Source organism: Diabrotica virgifera, chromosome 8 (genome assembly GCF_917563875.1).
Source record: "Diabrotica virgifera virgifera chromosome 8, PGI_DIABVI_V3a".
NCBI classification, from domain to species: domain Eukaryota; kingdom Metazoa; phylum Arthropoda; class Insecta; order Coleoptera; family Chrysomelidae; genus Diabrotica; species Diabrotica virgifera.
In genome coordinates this window covers 175,426,507-175,452,169 of record NC_065450.1, presented here as the reverse complement: position 1 = coordinate 175,452,169, position 25,663 = coordinate 175,426,507, and the positions used below count along the sequence as shown (strand labels likewise).

Sequence of the window (25,663 nt, the reverse complement as noted above, 5' to 3'; positions counted from 1 at the left end):
AACGGAAACTCTCAAAAAAGGTAGTGAAAAAGATTAGCGTGACTCAGAAGGCTATGGAGCGCCATGTGTTGAGTGTCTATCTAAGAGACCGGATTTCAAACAAAGAAATACGTCGTAGAACAAAAACAACAGACGCTATCGAAAGAATCGCCTCGATAAAGTGGAATTGGACATGGCACAAAAATAAATAAATAAATAAATAACTAAGGAAGAAGTGCAATACGCTATAAAGAACGCAAAAAATGACAAGGCGATTGGACCAGATGGAATTTACATAGAAACACTAAAGCTTTTAGGCACCGAGGACATTAACATACTTACGAAATTATTCAACTTAATCTACGAAAGCGGAAAAATTCCTAAAGATTGGCTTAAATCCTCATTTGGTGTACTACCAAAAAAACACAGAGCCACAAAATGCAGCGACTATCGCACCATCAGCCTAATGAGTCATGTATTGAAAACTTTTCTCAGAATAATAATTCATCAAAGAACATATAGAAAAATTTAGGAAATAATCTCAAGTACTCAATTCGGTTTTTGTTTGTGGCCTTGGAACGCGTGATGCACTATTCGCAACCCAAGTTTTAATTCAAAGATGCAGAGATGTAAATCATGACGTTTTCAGGTGCGCGATTGATTTTGAAAAGGCCTTTGATAAAGTTCGCCATGAAAAAATGCTACATATTCTCAAGACTACCGGTCTGGACGGTAGGGACATTAGAATAATCGCAAATTTATATTGGGGCCAGGCTGCATGTGTTAAGGTTGGGAATCAGTGCTCTGAAGAAGTAAAAATCAAGCGTGGAGTTCGACAAGGCTGTATATTGTCACCAATGTTGTTTAATCTTTACGCTGAAACAATCTTAAATGAAGTGTTGGAAAACGCAAGAGAGGGCATACTTATTAATGGTATGCTTATGAACAATATCAGATACGCAGATGATACCTTGTTAGTGACAGGATCAATTAAACATCTTCAAGCGTTATTGAACCGAATGGTGGCATTCTGCGCGATATATGGACTCAAACTCAACGCAAGAAAAACAAAGTTTATTGTTATTAGTAAACAGGCAGCCGTAAATAATAATAACTTTAACGTAACAATCGGTAATGACTCAATTGAACGAGTAAGTAATCTTGTATATCTGGGTACTCATATTAATGAAAGCTGGAACAGAAATAAAAAGTAGAATTGCCAAAGCAAGAACAAGTTTTATGAAATTTAAGAAAATCCTGTGCAGTCATGATCTAAATTTGGAACTTCGCATAAGAATGGTTCGGTTATATCTGTACCATCCGTGAATAAGTGGATAAGTCAAATCTTAAACTTTTTATTCTTCAAAACTAATAAAATGTTTAAAATAGCCATACAAAAATTTGCATTTTTGAGTTATCGACTTATTCACAGATGGTACAGACCGTGAATAAGTGGATAAGTCAAATCTTAAATTTTTATTCTTCAAAACTAATAAAATGTTTAAAATGGCCATACCGAAAAATTGCATTTTTGAGTTATCGACTTATTCACAGATGGTACAGATATATTCCCAGTACTACTTTACGGGGTTGAAGCATGGACCCTGACAGAATCGCTTTTAAAAAACCTAGAAGCATTTGAGATGTGGGTCTACCGCCGTATTCTGAAGATCAGTTGGATAGAAAGAGTCACAAACAAAAGGGTTTTGCAACGTTTGAATAAAAATTGCGAAGTAGTGAATATGGTTAAAAGGCGCAAATTGGAATACTTTGGTCATATAATGCGTCACCTAGAAAAATATGACATACTTCACCTTGTCATGCAAGGTAAAATAATGGGGAAAAGAAGCCGTACAACTTCTTTTCTTAAAAACCTACGCCAATGGTTTGGGAAAACTAGCATTGAACTATTTCGTGCGGCTGTAAATAAGACAGTAATTGTTAATATGCTGGGCAGCATGAGAGCCAACGATCGACAAGCTGTCTCGGCACCTTAAGAAGAAGAAGAAGGACATGGTACATCACATTATAAGACAACCGATGGACAAAATGTATTGTCGAGTGGAGGCCACGACAAAAAGCACTACGGATCAGAGGAGGTCCACCAACCAGATGGACTGACTACTTCAAGTGTGTTGTCAGTAACGGGATGCAAGTCGCACAAGACAGAGACAGATGAAAAGAGCTGAAGGAGACCTATGTCCAGCAGTGGACGGGTACAGATTGATGATGATGATGAATTTATTTATTTATTTATTTTTTTTTATGTAATTATGTTTATTTACAATCTACATCATTAAAAGAGTATTAAGTAAATTTGTTCCATGTTTTTGGGCATGAAGAAGAGACTTCCAATGATGTCTCATCTTATTCTATTTATGTTTAAGTTTTAAAATAGGTCCTGAGTCCAGGTTATATCTAGTCTCCTTGTGGCAGGGCCATTATGGAATAATTCCCTCACTAACTCATTGTCATGGTGAATGGTACGCTCATTTTGTGACTCCATGGCTCGATGGATTTCTTCTCTGATGAAAGGTATATTTAAGTCTTCGTGAAATGTTTGATTAGTTACGTACCATGGTGCATCCACTATTGATCTTAGAAGTTTCGACTGAAATCGTTGGACGATATTCAGTGATGTTGATTTTGCACAGCCCCAGAGGTGTAGTCCGTAGTACCAAATAGGTTTGAGTCTTGCTTTGTACAGAAGAATTTTGTTTTGGATGTTGAGTTTTGATCTGCGTCCAAGGAGCCAATAATTTATTTGTGTATGTAAATATTAAAGGTGTAAGGCCTGTAAGGGATAGTGATGCTGATGCACAACGTATAGCCTCTTCTATTCAAATGTCAACCTCACCTGCCCGTGAGATGATTTCGGTCCTGATCATTCGGTACATCCTGCCAGATAACAAACAAATTACATCCCAGTAGTGACCAAGATTAGATTAGGATCAAAATAAAAATAATAAAACGAAGAAACAAATCGATACAAGTACATTAAGGAACCGACTCATTAGACAACACCTGACAGATTAAATAAATAATCGGTTAATGAATGTTAACGAACAAATTCTGTAAAATACTGACACGTATACAAATGGTTATTAAAAAGAAAGAAATATATCAAAGTCAAAATGAAATTGTGATACCAACCAGATACAACAAAGCATAATGGATGACGGAGTAAATCTTAGATTTAATGGAAGAAAGACGTCAGCATAAAAATAAAGATAATCAGATGTACAAAAAAGACGATAAACAAATAAAATACAAAATTAAGTAAGCGAAAGAAGAGTGACAGAGCGAAAGAAGAATCCCAGAAAAGAGATGATACTTTTAACACACATAAAATATTAAGGCCATCGGTACATAATTCGCAAATATTTTACGGCTATCCCTACTTTTACTGTCTTTACACGGCAAATTACGTGTACTAAAATTCACACTGGTATGGATATGTAAACATTACTAGAATGTCATTCTACTTGAAAATGTCATCATTAACTTAAAGAGATGGCTTTTGAATGTTCTTGGATAACTGTTATTTGTATAATTCCAAATTATTAATTCAGTTAATAATAAATGTGATAATTTTTTCACTAACTATGTATTCAGTGATTGTAATAATTTATATGTACAACAAAAACTAATTGATTCAATAAAATTGTGTTTTGACTGGGAAAGTTTTGGGGTAGTTCTGATTTCTTTTATTATATATGGATTTTGGGCTGCTGAATCCGAATATGAGGTTTGCGGACAAAATGTCTTGCCGGAACATTGAAAAAATCGCGAAAATAGCGAAAAATTTCAGCTTTTTTCCGCTTTTTTGCTCAAATCTCGAAAACTATTAACTTTTAGTAAATGGTCTGTTAACAGAAATTAAAGTACTTAAAATTATCTACAAATATCACTAATTACTTTTTTTTTTCAGACGAACCGTTCGGTCTAAAGTACAAGTTGAAAATTGCCAATTTTTAACGGTCTCGGCAAAACCCACTTTTTACATTCCAAAACTTTATTTTTTATTAGAATGCTGTCATTTGATAAATTTCTCCTAGTTTTCTGTACAAATAATAAATGTTAGTTCATAGGTATGGTATGTCTCTTGTGACAGCTTCCATGAGTCCATTCCGTCCTAAGAGGCCGCGAATGTCTCTGCTTTTCCCTTAGAGCCGCAGAAGATCAGGCACAGATGGAGTCACAATTTCAGTTGGTGTGAACATTTCCTTCGGATCTGTTATCTTGATTTCTGATAAACCTTGAGGTTTTGTCCTTTTAAAATGAACAGCACCCTGACTTCCATAAACCTCAGGCGCGGGTTTCTTTTTTATCCGAGGAATGGATTGCTTAGGAGCTACTGCATGTTTTGGTGCAATACAAGAAATGCCACATATGACGTGAACAGTGTGGTATTCGTCAATTGTATGTACGTTAAAATCAGCGTTATCGTACACCTGCTGTGTAAAGCACGGCAGGTCAATTTTCTGCGGATCGCCTGCGAATACTGACACTTCCAGGCGAACAGCTTCTGTATAGGATGAACAAAACCTCAAAGAGGAAACTACATCAACCTATTTTCTTGAGCCGTACTTTTTGTACAGAAAACGGTCAACCCTGCAAGGAATGGTGAGACCAACTATCTGGGCCTTACTGCCGCTACAAGACTTTGAGCAAGCGCGTTGCTTATCTGGAAGTGTCAGCAATCGCAGGCGATCCGCAGAAAATTGACCAGCCGTGCTTTACACAACAGGTGTATGAAAAAGCTGATTTTAACCCTTTCTATGCCAGGCCTTATTGCAAGTTGGTCCCTTAATCCCAAAGGTTTTTTCATGCTTAGAGGCCCATTGCCTTATATATACGTCGCATATAAATAAACAAATAAATGACAAAAACATGTTTTTTAATGAGTTTTATTAACGGACTTAAACGTTTTCTTTTCAAAAGTACTCATCAGAGAGCAAAACCAAATTGTAAAAATGTAACTAACTTAAAAAAAATAATGTAATGTAAATTAACATTAAAAGTTTTCTTTTGTGTGGTACTCCTCAAAACATGACACTACGCAAAGACCGACTCCGCATCTTGCACACATGTATCTCGATTCACTTCTTTTTTTTTTGGTCTTTTCTGTGGCTACAAACGCTTCACCTTCTAGCAGCTACCTGTAAGCGTTGCCACCAGTGCTACAATAAAGCATATATCTAAAATAAGTGAACAAATATAAGCGGCAATGGGTCCGCATCACCTGTCTTAGGTGCCAACATTTTGAGGCTTTGGGAACAATAAGCTAACAAGGACATATTTCTACCGCATTGGGACACCAATGAGTCTAAAATTTTATAAGCAACGCATATTTTCGGCTTTGGTAAATTGAGACCATAACACTTGAACGTATATATACGGCGGCTGGGAATACAGACCCACTTTTTCAAAAACATATATATGCAGCGTTGGGACAGAAAGGGTTAACGTACATACAATCGACGGATACCACACTTTTTACGTCATGGGTGGCATTTCTTGTATTGCACCAAAACATGCAATAGCTCCTAACCAATCCATTCCTCGGCTAAACACTAAACCCGCACCTGAGATTTATGGAAGTCAGAGAGCTGTTCAACTAATACATTTTGAAAGGACAAAACCTCAAGCTTTATCAGAAATCAAGATCCGAAGTGAATGTCCACACCAACTGAAACTGTGACTCCATCTGTGCCTGATCTTCTGGGCTCTAAGGTAAGGGAAAAGCAGAGACATTCTCGGTATTTTAGGATGGAATGGATTCATGGAAGCTGTGAGAAGAGACATACTATATTCATATTATGAACTAACATTTATTATTTGTACAGAAAACTAGGAGAAATTTATCAAATAACAATATTCTAATAAAAACTAAGTTTTGGAATGTAAAAAGTGGGTTTTGCCGAGACCGTTAAAAATTGGCAATTTTCAACTTACACTTTAGACCGAACGGTTCGTCTAAAAAAAAGTAATTAGTGATATTTGTAAATAATTGTAAGTACTTTAATTTCTGCTAACAAACCATTTACTAAAAGTTAATAGTTTTCGAGATTTGAGCAAAAAAGCGGAAAAAAGCCGAAATTTTTCGCTTTTTTCGCGATTTTTTCAATGTTCCGGCAAGAAATTTTGTCCGCAAACCTCATAGGTCTGGATCCCGCGTATGAAAAAAAAGTTGATTAATAGCAAGCTGAAAATTTGTTAATAGCTTAAGGGTGTCTAGTCGGATAAACTTTGATATATGGGAACACTGGAACAGGGGCAGTTTTAATTTTGGAACAGTTTAAGAATTTGGAACAGTCAGACCACGAAAACGGCACATTTATTTTGTCCGACAGAATAGACTTAAACTCTCCGAACAGAGATTAAACTCTCATGCAAAAATCAGACTGCTATTTATCACCAAATGGGCGTTTTAATGAGTGGAACATGTAGAATATGTCAAATGACAGCAATTATGACAGGTGATAAATAGCAGTCTGATTTTTGCATGAGAGTTTAATCTCTGTTCGGAGAGTTTAAGTCTATTCTGTCGGACAAAATAAATGTGCCGTTTTCGTGGTCTGACCGTTCCAAATTTTTAACCTGTTCCACAATTAAAACTGCCCCTGTTCCAGTGTTCCCATATATCAAAGTTTATCCGAATAGACACCTTTAAGCTATTAACAAATTTTCAGCTTGCTATTAATCAACTTTTTTTTCATACGCGGGATCCAGACCTATCATACTCGGATTCAGCAGCCCAAAATCCATATATAATGAAAGAAATCAGAACTACCCCAAAACTTTCCCACTAGAGGGCTCGTAGAGTACAAATTCACTGAATCAAATACTCAATCGAGAAAAGAGGAAAAGTGTTAAAGTGATTTCTTAATAATATATTGTTACTATGGAACGCTTACAATTTTGAACATCTTTAACAACAAAATAATTGGATCACAGAATATATTATCCTGATGTATTCTCTGCTTGGATCTTCCACAAATAACACACAATAAATAACTATTTATTAAGTTCACGTCTTAAATCAATTATTTATCAAATACACTATATCAATATTATTTAATCAACAACTCAAAATATTCCCAATGCCATGTCCAATATTTAAAATTGTCACTGATTGTCAATGTCTGACTGACAATATTCTATTCGACTGAGTGCGTTGTAAGACGAAGATAGATTTGGAAAATATTACCACGGACATTGTGTTCATTTTTTTCGAATCCTGAAAAAACCAATAAATATTTTTGAAAAATTTAAACGCAGAATGAAAGACTAAATTATTACCGAGGGCCGAAAGTCCCTTAGAATAAATAAAAAGTTTATTTTGCATGAGATATTTGAAATTAAAAATCACACTAAATTTTCTCTTAGTTTTTCACCCCTGTAACTTATTAAAATAAACATTAGAGAAGTTCTTAGGAACTTTCGGCCCTCGCTAATAACGTAATCTTTCAATCTGCGTTTAAATTTTTCAAAAATATTTATTAGTTTTCTTAGGATTCGAAAAAAATGAATCCTCATTTGAATAGCATTGCAGCCGAAAATACGTACCCATCCTCTTAATGGATTAACTCACAATAGAAAAAGAAAACTGTAAATACTGAAAGATACAAATGGAAAGCCACACAAAAGGTATACACTTGCACAACACATAACTTATGAAGTCAAACAGTTACTACCGCAATATTTTCCGACTTTCTATCATTCACAAGGTATGATCACAGAAAACAACGTCAAAGCATTATTCGTTTAGTTATCTTTATGCAACTTTTGGTTGAGTTGTTGTATGGCGAAGCACTTTTTTGAAATCAAGTTTCTATACTGGCGTTACTTTTTCTCTATAGTAAAATACTGAGGTGTTTGTCACGAAACTAGCGTCATCAAATAGTTGGAAGTGTGCATTTACGGGACGAGGGGAGTCCGTTGTACAACATGTAAACTTTTTTCAATTTTATTAAAATCTATAACAAGGATATTAACTAACAACGGTTTTATGTACTTTCGAATGTACAAAAATTGTTAAAACAAATAAATAAACTTTGTAAATCGATGATTGTAAAAAAATCGTAAAATAAAAAATAATAAATAAATAATAAAATTACTGTATCAATTTTAAAAATATTATTTAAAATTTACAAATACAGTGTTAAACTTCGCGCTAGTCTACAGTACCGTCTACTGTACCATTTTTTTTTCTGTAATTATTTTAATGGGAAATAACCCACAATTTTACTAAAAAAAATGATTTTATTAATAAAGTAAAGTAAGTTATCAATCGAAGTAGCACAGAAAGTTTTATTGTCGTTTTCTGTGCTACTTCGATTGATAACTTACTTTGTTTTTCGGTAGATGGCCCTAGTTCATCCGTGACATTTCTTTCTTTGCAATTCGGAAAGGCCCAAAGTGTGGTACGTGGAAGAATTTGAGAGAGGAGGATATTGGACTACTGATGAGGGGGAAACAACCCCCGAAACCGGTATAGACTCTTCCTGCACACTCAAATTTGACCATAGTATTATGCAGCTGCTGCATTTTCGTGTTGCAAAGAAATTGAGAATGTTTATACATTTTTTTTTCGATTTTATTAATGTTTCGACGTCCAAATCTTATGCCGTTGTCAAAATACAAAAAAATATTAATAAATTAAACAAAAATGTTGTTGCTTAGTAAAAAATTCTTCTAATAATTTATTTAACCTGACTCATTTATATCGGCAATTCAGACATATATTATACAGGGTGTAACAAAAATACAGGTCATAAATTAAATCACATATTCTGGGACCAAAAATAGTTCGAATGAACCTAACTTACCTTAGTACAAATATGCACATAAAAAAAGTTACAGCTCTTTGAAGTTACAAAATGAAAATCGATTTTTTCGAATATATCGAAAACTATTTAGAGATTTTTTATTGAAAATGGACATGTGGCATTCTTATGGTAGGAACATCTTAAAGAAAAATTATAGTGAAATTTTTGCAGCTCATAAAAATTTTATGGTGATTTTGTTCCCTTAAAGCCCCCCAAACTTTTGTGTACGTCTCAATTAAATTATTATTGTGGTTACCATTAGTTACATTCAATATTATTAAAACTTTTGTGCCTCTTAGTATTTTTTCGATAAGGCAGTTTTTATCGAGTTGAGGCTTATTTTTCAATATGTTTACATAAAAATTTTATGGGGGTTTTGTTCTTTTAAACCCCCCAAATGTTTGTGTACGTTCCAATTAAAATATGACTGCGGTACCATTAGTTAAACACATTATTTTTAAAACTTTTTTGCCTCTTTGTATTTTTTCGATAAGGCACCTTTTATCGAGATGTGGCTTCTTTTTTAATATGGTTCAAAATATACCTAAAAATGTAAATCATACATAAATTTTCATATTATTACCAAGTCTCCATAATCGTACTTAACCATGTACAAATATGTGGTGGATTTGACAAATATTCGAAATATCTCGATAAAAACTGACTTTTCGAAAAAGTACTAAGAGGTAAAAAAGTTTTAAAAGCATTGTGTTTAACTAATGGTACTACAATAATAATTTAATTGGAACGTACACAAAAGATTGGGGGGGTTTAAAGGAACAAAACCCCCATAAATTTTTTATGGGGTGTCCAAATTTCACTATAATTTTCTCTTAAGATGATACTGCCATAAGTATGTCAGATGTCCATTTTCAATCGAAAATCTCCAATAGTTTTCGATAAATTCGAAAAAATCGATTTTCATTTTGTAACTTAAAAGGGCTGTAACTTTTTTTATGAGCACATTTGTATTAAGGTAAGTTAGGTTCAATCGAATTATTTTGGTCCCAGAATATGTGATTAAATTTATGACCTGTATTTTTGTTACACCCTGTATATACATTTTAAAGTAGAAGACTTTAAAATGATTTTGCCAATATTTATGAGTTGCGTTCCTGGGACGACTTTACTGAAAGATAGTTCATTCGATTACATGAAATCAACCCCAACTTATATCCGTCACAAAAAAATCATAGCATGTGATCAGCAAATGATCTGATTTCAAGTAATCGAATGAACTATCTTTCAGTAAAGTCGTCTCAGGAACACAACTCATAAATATTGGCAATATCATTTTAAAGTCTTCTGTATTCTCTTCTCTAAATAGGGAACTTGCACATTTTTTTATTACATAATAATGTTCAGTTTTGTATAAAAATGAGATTTCCAAAATTTCACACTTCAAAAACTCATAATAACTTAGAAATACAAATTTTATCTTAAAATAGTTCAAACGACCCGTGACGTCACAGAGTTTAACTATGTGGTTCAGTTTATGGTTATATTTACGTATATTCGTCTTCTTCTTTAGTTTATTGGCCTCCACCGACTTGAATATTTAGCCAGGTGGTCGTCGGGGAATAAAGGAAAAATATTTATATTCTAATGACATTTGTCGTATGTCATTGTAATAAAATATACCACTTTTTTGAGATTGCAGTTTGATACAGTTTTTAAAGGAAAGGAAAGAAGGTTTACTATTGAAAATAAAACCATTTTGTAAAAGTACAAATTTTCTATGAATAGTTCAGACGATCAAAAACATTTGTAACGTCACATAACTGCATTTTCTACTGACGTTTATAATGTCTAGTTTAAAATTATATATACAATTGGTGTAGAATGTAAACATACAACCCCGTAACGTCACGACGCGTTTTGGGGTGGCTGATATAAGTTGAATTTTTAGTCGTCTTTAGAGGCCAAACGAAAGACAAATAAAACTTTTTTATTTTTGATACAGGTTCTAAATTATGTTCTGTTGTGATTTATAACATTTTTTTTCGAATTTAAAATTTTATGCAAGTTCCCTATTGCCGATATATGAGTCAGATTAAATAAATTATTAGAAGAATTTTTTACTAAGCAACAACATTTTTTCTAACAATAAAACACTGAAAACGTTTGTTTTCTATACTTCCACAAAATTTATTACAACTATGTGACTACAGCTGTTTCGGCAGAGTGCCTTTCTCAAGTGATTTATATTACTATGGGTTTGCCTTTTTAAAGTCTTTAACTGAAGAGGTTGAGGAGTGGGGAGCTGTTTGTCTCGAGTTGGTCATTCAGAATTATATTTGTATTTTTAAATTTATTAATTTCCATAGATTCTAATACAGAATAATAATAATTCTGAATGACCAACTCGAGACAAACAGCTCCCCACTCCTCAACCTCTTCAGTTAAAGACTTTAAAAAGGCAAACCCATAGTAATCTAAATCACTTGAGAAAGGCACTCTGCCGAAACAGCTGTAGTCACATAGTTGTAATAAATTTTTTGGAAGTATAGAAAACAAATGTTTTCAGTGTTTTATTGTTAGATAAAATGAACTTCCATCAAGTAACGGTCGAATCCATCAATTAACAACATTTTTGTTTAATTTATTTATTTTTTGTATGTTGACAACGGCATCCGATTTGGACGTCGAAACGTTAATAAAATAATTTTTTTTAGTAAAATTGTGGCGTATTTCCCATTAGAAATAGTTAATTACAAAAATGCCACAAGAAAATAGCTTCAGAACAACATTTTTTTTCTGGTACTTTTATTTTTTTGATCGTATGTTAATGTTTTAACATTCTAATTTTATATTGCAGATGCAGTTCAGACTCACAGATTCACAACCAAAACCCGAACGATCGACCCAGAACAATGGAGTCCCTCACAAATGAAATTGTGTCCAGCATAATGGGCGAAGTTAAAAGATTAAGCACAGAAAAAGTAGCTGGTTCTCAGAGCGAGTCGAAGATAGTAGACGGTGGAGATGCAAAAACGATAGACGACAGTGAAGCTTTACAAACGAGTCTCTTAGAAAAGCGTTTACTCGATCTCGAAGAAGAAACTCTCAAACTCACATTCCTTCAGTTTGCTGCTTTGAAAGTTTTAGGCATATTTATAACATCTTCGTCATTTACGGAACTCTTTCTATCTAACGCTACAACGCAATCTGACGATATTGACTGCTTGAGGAAAATTATGAATGCTGTTGTCGAAAAAAGTATAGATCAATGCAAATTGGGTCATATTATAATGACTGCTGATGTCGAACGTGCACAATCACTATTACATATGAGTTTTATTAAAAGCCGGACATCTGAAGAAACGAAGAACATACCTCAAAACGTCGGTGATTTGGAGAATTCTGCCATCAGCTTACCTGTTACGAATCCTCTAAACGAAGGTAAGATCATTCCTATATGTATATTTATCATTTAAGGGCGTAGACGCAAATATTTTACGGCTATCCTACTTTTTCTTTCTTTACACGGCGAATTACGTGTAGTAAAATTCTCACTGGTATGATGGAGGTGTAAACATTATTAATTTGACAATGACATTGTCATCATTAACTTAGAGATGGCTTTTGGATATTCTTGGATAACCGTTACTTGTATAATCGCTTAAATTATTCTTCTTCTTCAGCCTGTGTTCGTTAACTGCTGGACATAGGACTCTTCCATTTGCTTTCATCGATTTCTACTCTTGGCAATTCTCATCCACTGCTTGCCCGCGACTTGTTTGATATCATCTGCTCACCTCTTCTGCTGTCTGCCTACTCCTCGCCTGTTGTCTCTTGGTCTCCAGTTTGTTAATATCCGTGCCCATTTTTCGGGATTATCTCGGGCAACATATCCGACCCATTGCCATTTGAGCCTTGCTATACGTTCTGCGACATCAGTAATCTTTGTCCTTTCACGAATGTCGATATTTCGGATCCTGTCTCTCAAACTAATCCATAGCATGGAACTCTCCATCGCTCTTTGGGTTGTACTGAGCTGCTCTAAGGTTATCTTTGTAAAGGCCATGGTCTCCAGTCCATATGCAGTTACAGGCAAGATTAGGCTTAAATTATTAATTCAGTTAATTAATATGATTATTTTTTTCACTAACTATATATTCAGTGATTACAATAATTTATATACTATACAATAAAAACTAATACTTAATCGAGAAAAGAGGAAAAGTGATAACGTGATTTTTTTAATAATATATTGTTACTATGGAACGCTTAGATACATTTTGAACATCTTTGACAACAAAATACTTGGATCACAGAATATATCCTGGTGTATTCTCTGCTTGGATTTCCCTTAAATAATAAACAATAAATACCTTTTTATTAATTTCACGTCTTAAATCAATTATTTATCAAATACACTATCAATATTATTAAACAACTCAAAATGTTCCTGAAGCCGTGTCAAATATTTAATAGCCTTGTTTGTCACTGTCTCGTCACCTCATTATGTTCGAATGAGTGCATTGTATGACAAATATAGCGAATGTACGATTTGGAAAATGTCACCACGTACATGGTGTTCATTTTTTTCGAATCCTGGAAAACATGATTACCATCATTACCGAGGCTAGAAAGTCCCTTAGAACAAAATGTTGCTTTTAAACGAGATATTTAAAATTAAAAATCACACTCAATTTTCTTTTCTTTTTCACCCCTGGAATTTATTAAAATAAACATTATAGAAGTTTTCAAGGACTTTCTACCCTCAGTAATGATGTAATCTTTCATTCTGCGTTTAAATTTTTCAACAATATTTATTAGTTTTCTCAGGATTCGGAAAAAAAAATGAATGCACTTAAATAGCATTGGAGCCGAAATTTTGCGCCTATCCCCTTAATATTAAAATTAAATATTGAGTATAGTTATACAGTGCGGTGGAATAAGTGTTGCCCCCCCCCTGTTAACTTGTTTATTTTAAGAATATAAGCAAAACGCTCGGACAGGTCGATTTTTAAACTAACCATAGTATATTACAGCATCAACGTTTCGAACTTTACGCGATCCCTCTTCAAGTGACAGCCATAACTTTGATTTTTTTAAATGGGAAAGTACATCATGTGACACCTCATTTAAAAGCTCTTAAAATACTGATTTCAAAAATGTATAATAATTTAATCCTGTTTGAGAGCGTAGGCGCAAAATTTCGGTCGAATTCTTTCTAAATGCAATTATTTTTTTCGAATCCTGAAAAAACTAATAAATATTTTTGAAAAATTTAAACGCAGAATGAAATACTACAGTATTCTCGATCGTCCAAAGTCTCTGAGAACTCCTATAATGTTTATTTTAATAAGTCACAGTGGTGAAAAAAAGAGAAAATTTAGTGTGATTTTTAATGTCAAATATATAATTTAAAAGAAACTTTTTGTTTATTCCAAAGGACTGTCAGCCCTCGGTAATAATCTAATCTTTCATTCTGCGTTTAAATTTTTCAAAAATACTTATTAGTTTTCTCAGAATTCGAAAAAAATTAATACTGTAGCAAAACAATGAGTCACCAGCCGCAAGGCGTAAAGGCTAATTTTCACAGATCCGATATCCGAAGACACGAAATACGAAATTTTTTCGTACGATTATATTTGATTGTCGTATCCGAAATTTTTTGACATTTGTGTAATATGTCAGATTATTCCATGGATTGATATGATATTTGATACAAATGTTTGCTGTTGGATATTGAACAGGAACATATACCTAGATAGTTTTATTTCGATTTTATTCTTATTATTGTTTGGATCATCATGGATTCGTCAAATTATCTGTTTGAAGAGGATAAAAATGTGAGTTATTGTTAGAAGTACCATCACATCCATTTATAATTAACTGTTTTTAATGGGAAATACAATTTTACTAAAAAATAAAATCATTTTTTTTATTAAAATTGTGGCTTATTTCTCATTAAGAATAGTTAATTACAAAAATGCCACAAGAAAATAGTTTCAGAACAACATCCATTTATAATTACGATTTTGTTATTCCATTTCAATATATCAAAAACATAAACACTTCACAAAAGTAAGGTTATCAAGACGTTCAAGATAGAATGTCATGTCAAAATTCATCCGATTTTCGTGCAAAAGTTAAAATAATTTTAACTTCTTCCGATGACTTTTTAATTTCGTACGAAAACCCAACTGTCACTTTTCAGCCAATGAAATTCTCTGAAATTTCTATCGTATCATCGTACCGTCGGACATCGGATCTGTGAAAATCCACCTTAAGCCGAGAAAAGTCTAGATCGAAGTACGCTATACGTGGAACCGATGCGCGGTTGTTGGAAGGTCACACGATAGTCGGAGAGCTGGCTTAGCCCGGAATGATCGAGAATAACGACTAGGATATATAAGGCATAATTTTTGTGAATAGAGTTTAGTCTTAAGCTAAAGTTTGTAAAGTAAACTTGTATAAATAAAAAATAAAGTCGTATATAAATTACGAACCGCTAGTTTTATTGTAATTAGAAGTAATTACACTAATCACGCTACAGTTGGTGTCGGTGTTCGGTTAACTTAGTGCGATATAAATAAGTGAATTACAGAGAGACTTTAAAAGACTTTTGAACTTTATTCGTCGGGAATAACCGGAGTGCGTTAATTGTTCGGTATTCGGAAAGACTTTAAAATACTTTTGGACTTTATTCGTCGGGAATAGTTAAAGTGCGTTGATTGTTCGGTATTCGGAAAGACTGTTAAAAGACATTTTGGAAAGTACGTGTGTGCCGACCAAAGATGTTGCTACAAGAACTTACAGTAAAACAGCTCCGTGAACAGCTCGAGGAACGGGATCTGGACAGCAGTGGGCTCAAGATAGTCCTACAAGCACGACTCGAGGATGTCCTCACGAAGAACGGAGAAGACCCAAAGACGTTCCACTTCCAGTCAGCAGAACAAGCAATCTTATCGAAATTAAAAACTGTTTCTGAAACGATTGATGATACTTCTAAGATAAGCAACGAGAAATTTGAAAGTGTTTCTCAAAAGATCGATGAAACTTCTAGACAGAACAACGAGAAATTTGAAAGTGTTTCTCAAAAGATCGATGAAACTTCTAGAAAAAGCGACGAGAAACTTGAAGAAGTTAGTAGAAAAAGCGACGAGAAATTCGAAAATGTTGCTAAAAGATTCAATGAGACTTCTCAAATAATTAAAGAGGTCTGTAGGCAAAACAACGAAAAACTAGAAGAAGTTTGTAAACAGAACAATGAGAAATTTGAAGAAGTTTCTAGAACATTCGATAAGATGCATAAAAGTGTAGAGACCGTAGAAGAAAAGATCAAACAGCTAGAGAGCAGGATAACTGATACAAAAGTACAACCATCAGTTAATGCAGCAACGTTAGATCCTTTAGTGAAAGATGAACTACCGAGAGACGAAACGTCGCATAATATGAGATTCAAATTACCACCATTTGATGGAAAGTCCTCTTGGTCCATATATCTTAGACAGTTTGAAGCTATTGCGACCGCCAATCATTGGACCGAACAAGAAAAGGCTGTTTCCTTGACTGCTGCTTTACGAGGTGATGCTGCAGATATATTAAGGTCAATTCCCAAGGGTCAAGAAAATTGTTACCAGACCTTGTTCACTCGTCTAGAAAAACGCTATGGAGATGCCCATCTACAACAAGTATACAAAGCACAACTGCGAAGTAGAAGTCAACGAGCAAGTGAGAATCTGCAAGAATTTGAAGCAGATGTGGCTCGTGTGGTGCGGTTGGCTTATCCAGAGGTGCCAGACAGCGTTTTAGAAGAAATTGCAGTAGATACCTTCGTCAATGGGCTGAAAGATAATGAACTACAGAAAGCTTTACGACTAGCAAGACCGAAAGTTTTAGATGAAGCACTTGCTATTGCATTGGAACACGAAACGGCTAGTCAAACTTCACGAGGCCATAGAGTAAGAACCATTGAAGAAAGTGACGAACACAACAATGAACGTCTGGAGGAAATGATACGGAGAGTATTAAGTAATCAGATGCCAAAGAGACGCGAGCCTAGATGTTGGAATTGCGGAGACGTAGGCCACATTCGTCGTAATTGTAAGAAGATCGTACAGCCGTCGGAAAACTAGAGCGGGTCGACACCAAGGGGCAACTGCCGACCTCGAGAACTAGAGCCCCCATAGTAACTGTCAACCTTACGTCCTCCGGTGGAATCCACAACTTATACATCGAAGGTCGTATCAGTAATAGATGTAGATCATTTTTGGTGGATACAGGTGCAACGAGAACTATCGCACGTCCAGATGTAGTACGAGACCATAATAAATTATCACCTGCAACAGTAAAGCTTAGAACAGCGACTGGTGAGCTAATTAATACATATGGCGAGGCTAATATGTCAGTATCCATTGGCCAGACCACAGTTGAACATCAAGTATTAATTGCCGAGATCTCCGACGAATTCATATTGGGGATGGACGTACTAAGGAAAGTGGGGGCAATATTGGATGTTCAAAATGGAGTTCTCAAGATCAATGGTGAAGAGTTGCCCTTTCACGACGACAAAGAAGATGTCATCCGCTTACTTACTACATGCGACGTAACCATACCCGGTAATAGTGAGAAAATTCTGATGACCATGCTTGATGGACACTGCCGAGAGGGAAGTTTAAGGATGGTCGAAGATGTGGATAATGTCGAGTTCCTAACGGCGAAAACTTTGGTAAAAGTTCGAGATGTGATCCCTGTAAGAGTTATGAATTTAAGGGAAACTGCTATCAAGTTAAGTAGAGGAGCTTTGATCGGGCAGTGTGTTCCCGTGGCTTCAATTTGCTCTGTGAATACCAATGAGAAATCATCGAAGGCGAAGTATCCAAAGGAGCTTGTTGAGATGATCATTGAAAGATGCCAAGATCTTGATCATGAACGAACGGAAAAAGTGACATCTATGCTGATAGAGTATCAAGATGTTTTTGCTATTGACACGAAGGATAAGGGAAAAACAAGCATAGTAACGCATAAAATAAATATCGGAGACGCTCAGCCAATCAGACAACGGCCTAGACGACTTCCATTTGCGAAAAGAGATGAAGCCGAAGAGATTATCAAGGATATGGACAAACAAGGGGTAATTGAACCATCGAACAGTCCATGGACATCACCAGTAGTTCTGGTAAAGAAGAAAGATGGTTCAACGCGTTTTTGTATCGACTACCGCCAGCTCAATGCGGTAACAAAAAAAGATAGTTATCCTTTGCCCAGAATAGACGATACATTGGATACTCTCTCCGGTTCTCGTTGGTTTTCCACACTCGATTTAAAAAGTGGATATTGGCAAGTAGACATGGAGCCAGCCGATCGGGAGAAAACCGCATTTTCGATAGGATCAGGGCTTTGGCAGTTTACGGCTATGCCGTTTGGTTTATGTAATGCCCCTGCCACATTTGAAAGATTAATGGAGGCAGTTTTAAGAGGTCTAACATGGAAAACATGCCTGGTTTACTTGGATGATGTAATTGTGGTTGGAAGGTCCTTTGATGAACATGCCAAGAATCTAATAGACGTCTTTCAACGATTGAGGGCAGCGAACTTGAAGTTAAGTCCGAAGAAATGTCACATGTTTCGACGAGAAGTTAAGTACTTAGGACATATTGTATCGAGTAATGGTGTAACAGCTGATCCTGAAAAGATTGATGCAATTAAAGATTGGCCAGTACCAAAAGATAAACATGAAATTAGAAGTTTCCTTGGCCTATGTACATATTACCGACGATTTGTCAAAGGATTTGCCAATATCTCCAAGCCCCTAACAAAGTTGACGGAGGAGGGCAAAGAATATACATGGAGTGAGGAGTGTCAAAAAGCTTTCGAACAACTACAAAGGGCTCTGATCAGTGCACCGATATTAAGCTACCCGGGACAGGCAGGAAAATTTGTTTTGGATACCGATGCTAGCAACAGTGCCATAGGAGCTGTTCTCTCACAAATCCAGGATGGACAGGAAAAAGTCATCGCTTATTTCAGCAAAGTCCTGTCGAAACCAGAAAGAAACTATTGCGTTACCAGAAGAGAACTGCTGGGTGTAGTGAAGGCTTGCGAACATTTCCATAAATACTTGTATGGTAGAAAGTTCCTTCTTCGCACCGATCACGCTGCTCTAAAATGGCTCATACAATTCCGTAATCCAGAGGGCCAGATGGCAAGATGGTTAGAACGATTACAAGAATATGATTACGATATAGAACACAGGGCCGGAAGAGTTCATTCAAATGCTGATGCCCTTTCGAGACGACCATGCAGTGCAAATTGTAATCACTGTGCCAAATTAGAGGAACGATTTTGCTCCGTGAGACGAACCACCGCAATTAATGAGCAATGGCAGCCCCAACAGTTACAAGACGCCCAGGAGGATGATCCATGTATAAAAAGAGTATTGGATTGGATGCGGCAAGGTGAGAGACCTAGTTGGCAGAACATTAGTGCATGTAGTCCGGAAGTCAAGGCCTACTGGAGCCAATGGAATTGCCTGATACTAAAAGATGATCTTCTGTACAGAACCTTTGAGAGCGATGATGGTACAGAATCTAAGCTTCAGTTGATTGTACCTAAAAGTAAAGTGTCAGAAGTATTGCGTCAGTTGCATGACGGTACATCAGGTGGACACTTTGGTATTACGAAGACTCTGCAAAAGGTTCGAGAACGGTTCTGTTGGGTGAACTGTAAAGATGATGTAAGAAGATGGTGCCGGAAATGTGAACTGTGTGCATCCGGTAATGGTCCAGTTGGTAAAAAGAGAGCACCCATGAGACAGTACAATGTTGGAAGTCCTATGGAAAGAGTAGCAATCGACATTGCAGGTCCATTTCCAGAAACCGATGCTGGAAATAAATACATTCTGGTAGCCATGGACTATTTTACGAAATGGACCGAGGCCTATGCATTACCGAATCAAGAAGCTGCTACCGTTGCAGAGGTACTTGTTAAAGAATTCTTCAGCCGATTTGGTGTTCCCTTGGAGATCCACTCCGACCAAGGGCGAAACTTTGAGTCAGCTCTTTTCCAAAACGTTTGTAAATTGATTGGTGCCAATAAGACCAGAACAACACCCCTGCATCCTCAATCAGATGGAATGGTCGAGAGGATGAACCGAACGATGGGTAAACACTTGTCCAAAGTTGTATCTGAACATCAGCGAGATTGGGACCAACACATTCATTTATTCCTGATGGCCTACCGCTCGGCCGTGAATGAAACTACAGGTCAAACACCAACCTGCCTGATGTTGGGTCGTGAAGTTCGTTTGCCCTGCGACCTAGAGTTTGGCTGCAGACCTTCCGAGGAATATGTTGCAGGCGAAGAATACGTAGACCGCCTGAAGTTACGAATGAACAACATTCATGAACTTGCCCGACAACACATCCAGATAGCCAGTGACAGAATGAAAGATCAATATGATTCTCGCTGCAAGAATGAAAGCTTCGAAGTAGGTGATCTTGTCTGGCTTTATAATCCACAACGTCGTCGAGGCCTGTGTCCTAAACTGCAAAGACAATGGGAAGGTCCGTATGAAGTTAAGAAGAAAATAAATGACGTAATATACAGAATTAAGAAGTTACCAAACGGTAAACCAAAAGTTATTCACATAAATCGTCTCGCACCATATGCTGGCTCAAATGAAACAGAGGAAGCTCGAGTCCTCCAACAGGAGATGAAAGATGCACCACAGCCAAGTTTTAAGGAATTTATGTCAAATTACGCAGAAAGAAAGAGTGCTAGATTCGGCGTGACCACAGAAGTTCAGCAAAATCTTTTTGGTGTTCCAGAAAACGTCTCTCTAGCCCACTGTGTTGCCCAAGACCTCGAGATGACTAAAGGAATCTCGTCCGTATTTAATAGAAAGTTCGGCCGCCTGGACGAGTTAAGAAATCAGCAGCCTAAAATTGGAAGAGTACTGCGATTGGAAGATGGTCCTCGATCTTTGCTGTATATGGTGACCAGGAAGTCTTATACGGACACGCCAAGCTATGAGAACATATGGCGTGCTCTAAGTAATTTGAAGAAAATCGTGTGTAATTATGACATCAAAGATTTGGCTTTACCAAAAATAGGCCATGCAGTAGAAAATCTGGATTGGAAGATTGTGAGAAGCATGCTTGAAGTGGTCTTCAGAGAAACTGGCGTACGAATTACTGTGTGTTGCATGAACCCGAAGATGTCGGATCCTTCAAAGACAGTAGACTGTTATTTCTTCTTGAAGGGTGTATGCAAAGCTGGAGAGTCGTGTAGATTCCGCCATCCTGGGCCTTCATCTAGAGTTGCTGATCGGGACGCTCAGATCTTAAGAGGGGAGCAATGTAGCAAAACAATGAGTCACCAGCCGCAAGGCGTAAGCCGAGAAAATTCTAGATCGAAGTACGCTATACGTGGAACCGATGCGCGGTTGTTGGAAGGTCACACGATAGTCGGAGAGCTGGCTTAGCCCGGAATGATCGAGAATAACGACTAGGATATATAAGGCATAATTTTTGTGAATAGAGTTTAGTCTTAAGCTAAAGTTTGTAAAGTAAACTTGTATAAATAAAAAATAAAGTCGTATATAAATTACGAACCGCTAGTTTTATTGTAATTAGAAGTAATTACACTAATCACGCTACAATACGTTTAAAAAGAGTTCGACCGAAATTTTGCGCCTACGATCTCAAAAAGGATTAAAGTATTATACATTTTTGAAATCAGTATTTCAAGAGCTGTTAAATGAGGTGTCACATGATGTACTTTACCATTAAAAAAAATCAAAGTTATGCCTGTCACCTGAAGAGGGATCGCGTAAAGTTCGAAACGTTGATGCTATAATATACTATGGTTAGTTTAAAAATCGACCTGTCCGAGTGTTTTGCTTATATTCTTAAAATAAACAAGTTAACAGGGGGGGGGGCAACACTTATTCCACCGCACTGTATGTATAAATAATATACGGACATAAAAGGACACTCCTCCTCTAACCCGCTATTATGTGACACTTGTTTCGCTATTTTTATCTATTCACACAGAACTTGCTTGAAAGACGAGGCAAAAAGGATATTATTTTCGTATATCAGTCATTAATACACAACCATGCAGTCATTCACAGACTAGTGCAATATGGATTTTATAGAAGCAACCTACTAGCTCGACATTCTTCTTAAGGTGCCTATCCGTTCCGGATGTTGGCGATCAGCATGGCTATCGTAACTTTGCTTGCTGCTATTCTGAATAGTCCGGTTGTCGATGTATTAAACCACTTTCTCAGGTTTTGAAGCCAAGATATTCTTCTTCTCCCAGGTCCTCTCTTTCCAAATACCTTGCCTTGAAGAATGAGTTGCAACAAGCCATATCTCTGTTCATTCCTCATAACATGGCCAAGATATTCTAGTTTGCGCTTTTTGATTGTGTTAATAATCTCGCATTCCTTGCCTATTCTACGTAGAACCTCAACATTAGTCACACGATCCACCCACGAAATTCTCAAAATGCGCCTGTAACGCCACATCTCGAATGCCTCGAGTTTTCTCAAAGAAGCCTCTGAAATTGTCCAGGCCTCTACTCCGTATAATAACGTAGAAAATACATAGCATCTGATGATAGAGATTTTGGTAGCAAGAGGTAAATCGTGGCTTCTGAAAAGAGACTTCATCATTATGAACGCTGATCTCGCTTTTCCTATGCGTTGTTTTATTCCACTTGAGTGGTCCCACTGGCTGTTTATGTTGGTACCAAGGTATGTATAGCTGTCGACCCTGTCAATTAGTTGTTGGTTAACCAAAAGCTGTGTATTTAATATTTCGCGCTTACTGACTACCATGTACTTTGTTTTTTTCGTATTGAGATCAAGTCCGTATTCTCTACTTATATCTGATATGCGCGACATTATTCTTTGCAAACCATCTAGACTGTCTTCAAAAACTACAGCGTCGTCGGCATATCTAATGTTGTTCAGATGCACTCCATTGACTAATACGCCTTTCTGTAGTTCTCCCAGCGTTTGCTCGAAGATACATTCAGAGTATATATTAAACAGCACCGGGGACAGGATGCATCTTTGCCTCACTCCTCTATCTATGGAGACTGCCTCTGTCAATTGGTCATCCACTTTAATATTGGCAGTTTGGTTGTAATACAAATTATATATGATTCTCAAGTCTCTATAATCTACTCCCGCTTCTTTCAAGATGTTTATGAGTTTATCATGTTTTACTCTATCAAACGCCTTTTTGTAGTCGATAAAAGAAATATACACGTCACAGTCAACATCCCTGCATCTTTGCATAAGCACTTGGACAGCGAATAGAGCCTCTTGGGTGCCTAAGGCATCGCGGAATCCAAACTACGTCCATGATACCTGTTCTTCGCATTTTTTATATATTCTGCCGTGTATCACTTTCAGAAACGTTTTGAGTAAGTGGCTCATTAGGCTAATTGTTCTGTAGTCTTCACATGTTTTGGCATTTACTTTTTTGGGTAAAGTTACGAAGGTCGACTTTAACCAGCTTTGGGGTATTTTTCCAGTTACGTATATTTTATTGAATACAGTTGTTATCCATTTTATTCCTTGTTCATCACATAAGTTTTAGGAATTCTACATAAAACTGGTCAGGCCCTACAGCTTTACCATCTTTAGTTGTTTTAATAGCTGACGTGACTTCTTCAATGGTAATCGGGGGTCCTGTTTGGCATTCAGTGTCTTCAATGGTATTCTGCCTTTCATCTGCAAAAGTTACTTCCACGTATTTCTTCCACGTGTCTAGTTTTTCTTCCACATTTAACAGTGGTTTGCCTTGGGTATCTGCCAAACACCCAACTCTTCTAGGTTTGTATAAGCCTGCAGCTTCTTTAACTTTTTTGTGCATATTGAATGAATCGTGTTTATGTTGCAATTGCTGGATTTCCGCACACTGTTCTCTTAGTCGTGTATCCTTAGCTATTCTAATTGCTTTTTTGATCTCTTTATCTATTCTTTTGTATAATGACATGTCCTGATCTTTGGACTTTCGCCTCTCTTCCATCATATCTAAAATCTCGTTTGTCATCCACGATTTCTTCTTTATATTTAGTGGTTTGAGGAATTTCTCACGTATGTCCTGTGAAACTACATGCAACTTTTCTATCTCCTGGTCCATTACATCCGATTGAATAACGGTATTCAAGTTGTTCTGTATATACCGTTTTACACTCTGTTCTGTGTTTTGGTCTTTTAATAGCCTGATGTCGAATTTTGGATTGACACTACGTCTAACCTTCTTTAGCCTGAGCTTAATTTTGCCAATCAGTGGGTTATGGTCTGACTTGATATCAGCTCCTGGATATGTCTTGACTGATGTTATGCTGTTACGGAATCTTTTATTAATCATGATGTAATCTAGTTGATTTCTCACTATGCGGCCTGGAGTGTCTTGAGGTGATTTCCATGTATATAATCTTCTGTAAGGGAGTTTGAAGTAAGTGTTAGTAATCACAAGCTCTTCTTCTGCCACAAATTCACCCAGTCGGTCTCCTCGCTCATTTCTTTCTCCAAGTCCAAATTGCCCTATGAATTCTCCGATTGTCCGATACGATTGTCCCCTACCAATATTGGCATTTAGATCACCCATAATCAAAGTTAAATCCTTTTTGAGGAGGCATTTTAAGGTGTTGGATAGTTCATTATAAAATGCTTCAATTATTTCGTCCGGTTTGTCAGCTGTAGGGGCATATACCTGGATAATGTTAGTTGTAATTGGGTAAGTATTAAGTTGAAGGAGGAGTATTCTTTCCGATATGGGTACAAAATTTTTAACATGTCTGGCAGTTTCTTCATTTAAGATTATACCTACCCCATTTTCGTGTCTTCCATTAGGGTTACCTGAATAATATATGTGATGATCATTAATTTTACATTGCCCAGAGTTCGTCCATCTCATTTCACTTATTCCCATTATGTTTACTGATAGTCTATCCATCTCCTTGATTGCATTATGAGTCTTACCTGCCTCGTATAATGTTTTAACGTTCCATGTGCAGATGGTGAGGTTTAACTTTACACTATATTGGCAAGGATTTCTTCTGCTGGCGACCGAGAAGGCCTTGCCATCTTGTGATTGTCCTTCACTGCTGGATCTTGACGTTAATCGTCCCTTTTCATTAATGGCATTAGATGGTGCCTGATATTTAGTATAAAATATCTAACAACGCCTGTTACGGTTTTTTAAACCTTCACAAGTCATTTATATATGTTAAACTGAAAGATATTTAAATACTTAAATACCTCCTGGTTACGCCTATGGTAGTTCCTTTGAAATAGTTGGTTCGTTCGCAAAATGGGTCTGTTGAGTTGTTTTAGGAATGTCTGAAAACATAGAAATGTGTGTATCGCTATCTTTTTCTGACTCACAGTCTTTGTATAGGTTCTTGTCACGTAACTGAATCAACCATGGTGTACTTCGATGTTTCGTTTGGGGATCGAATGACATTGAGGTAAAACGGATGACATCCGGTCTGACCATTTGGTTTTTGTCTTGACAGTCTCTGATTGCAAAATTCAGTTGTGTTTTGCTGATCCAGATTCATCCGCCATAAAATAGGTGGGTTTTACGAAAAACCATCGTCTAAGACGGATTTGAACCTATAAATTTTGTGTGTGGAAGAATAATTTCGGTTTACTTACTGTGACATAACTCCAACTTGAGACACGTGAGTATCTTAAAAGATTTTACTATAATCAATAGTTTTGGTCGTTGTGGTACGCTTGGACTAATGCCCTGTGTCTTTCCTAGGCTGATTTTCATCACTCGAGGCTAAGAGAACGTCCTGGTAACAACCCCTATCTGTTGGCCACATAACACCTCAAGGCCCCGTCTCACCATCAAATAATTGAC

General features: G+C 36.4%; 1 protein-coding gene across 3 annotated transcripts in view; it reads left to right on the top strand.

The window, feature by feature from the left end:
- Positions 1-25,663, top strand: part of LOC114328931 (probable E3 ubiquitin-protein ligase HERC1) — a 240,144-nt gene that overhangs the window by 119,755 nt on the left and 94,726 nt on the right. For all 3 annotated transcript variants that reach the window (XM_050659505.1, XM_050659504.1, XM_050659503.1), the window contains exon 18: positions 11,632-12,215. In XM_050659505.1, the coding sequence (XP_050515462.1) occupies positions 11,632-12,215 (584 nt within the window). The remainder of the gene's footprint in view (positions 1-11,631; positions 12,216-25,663) is intronic.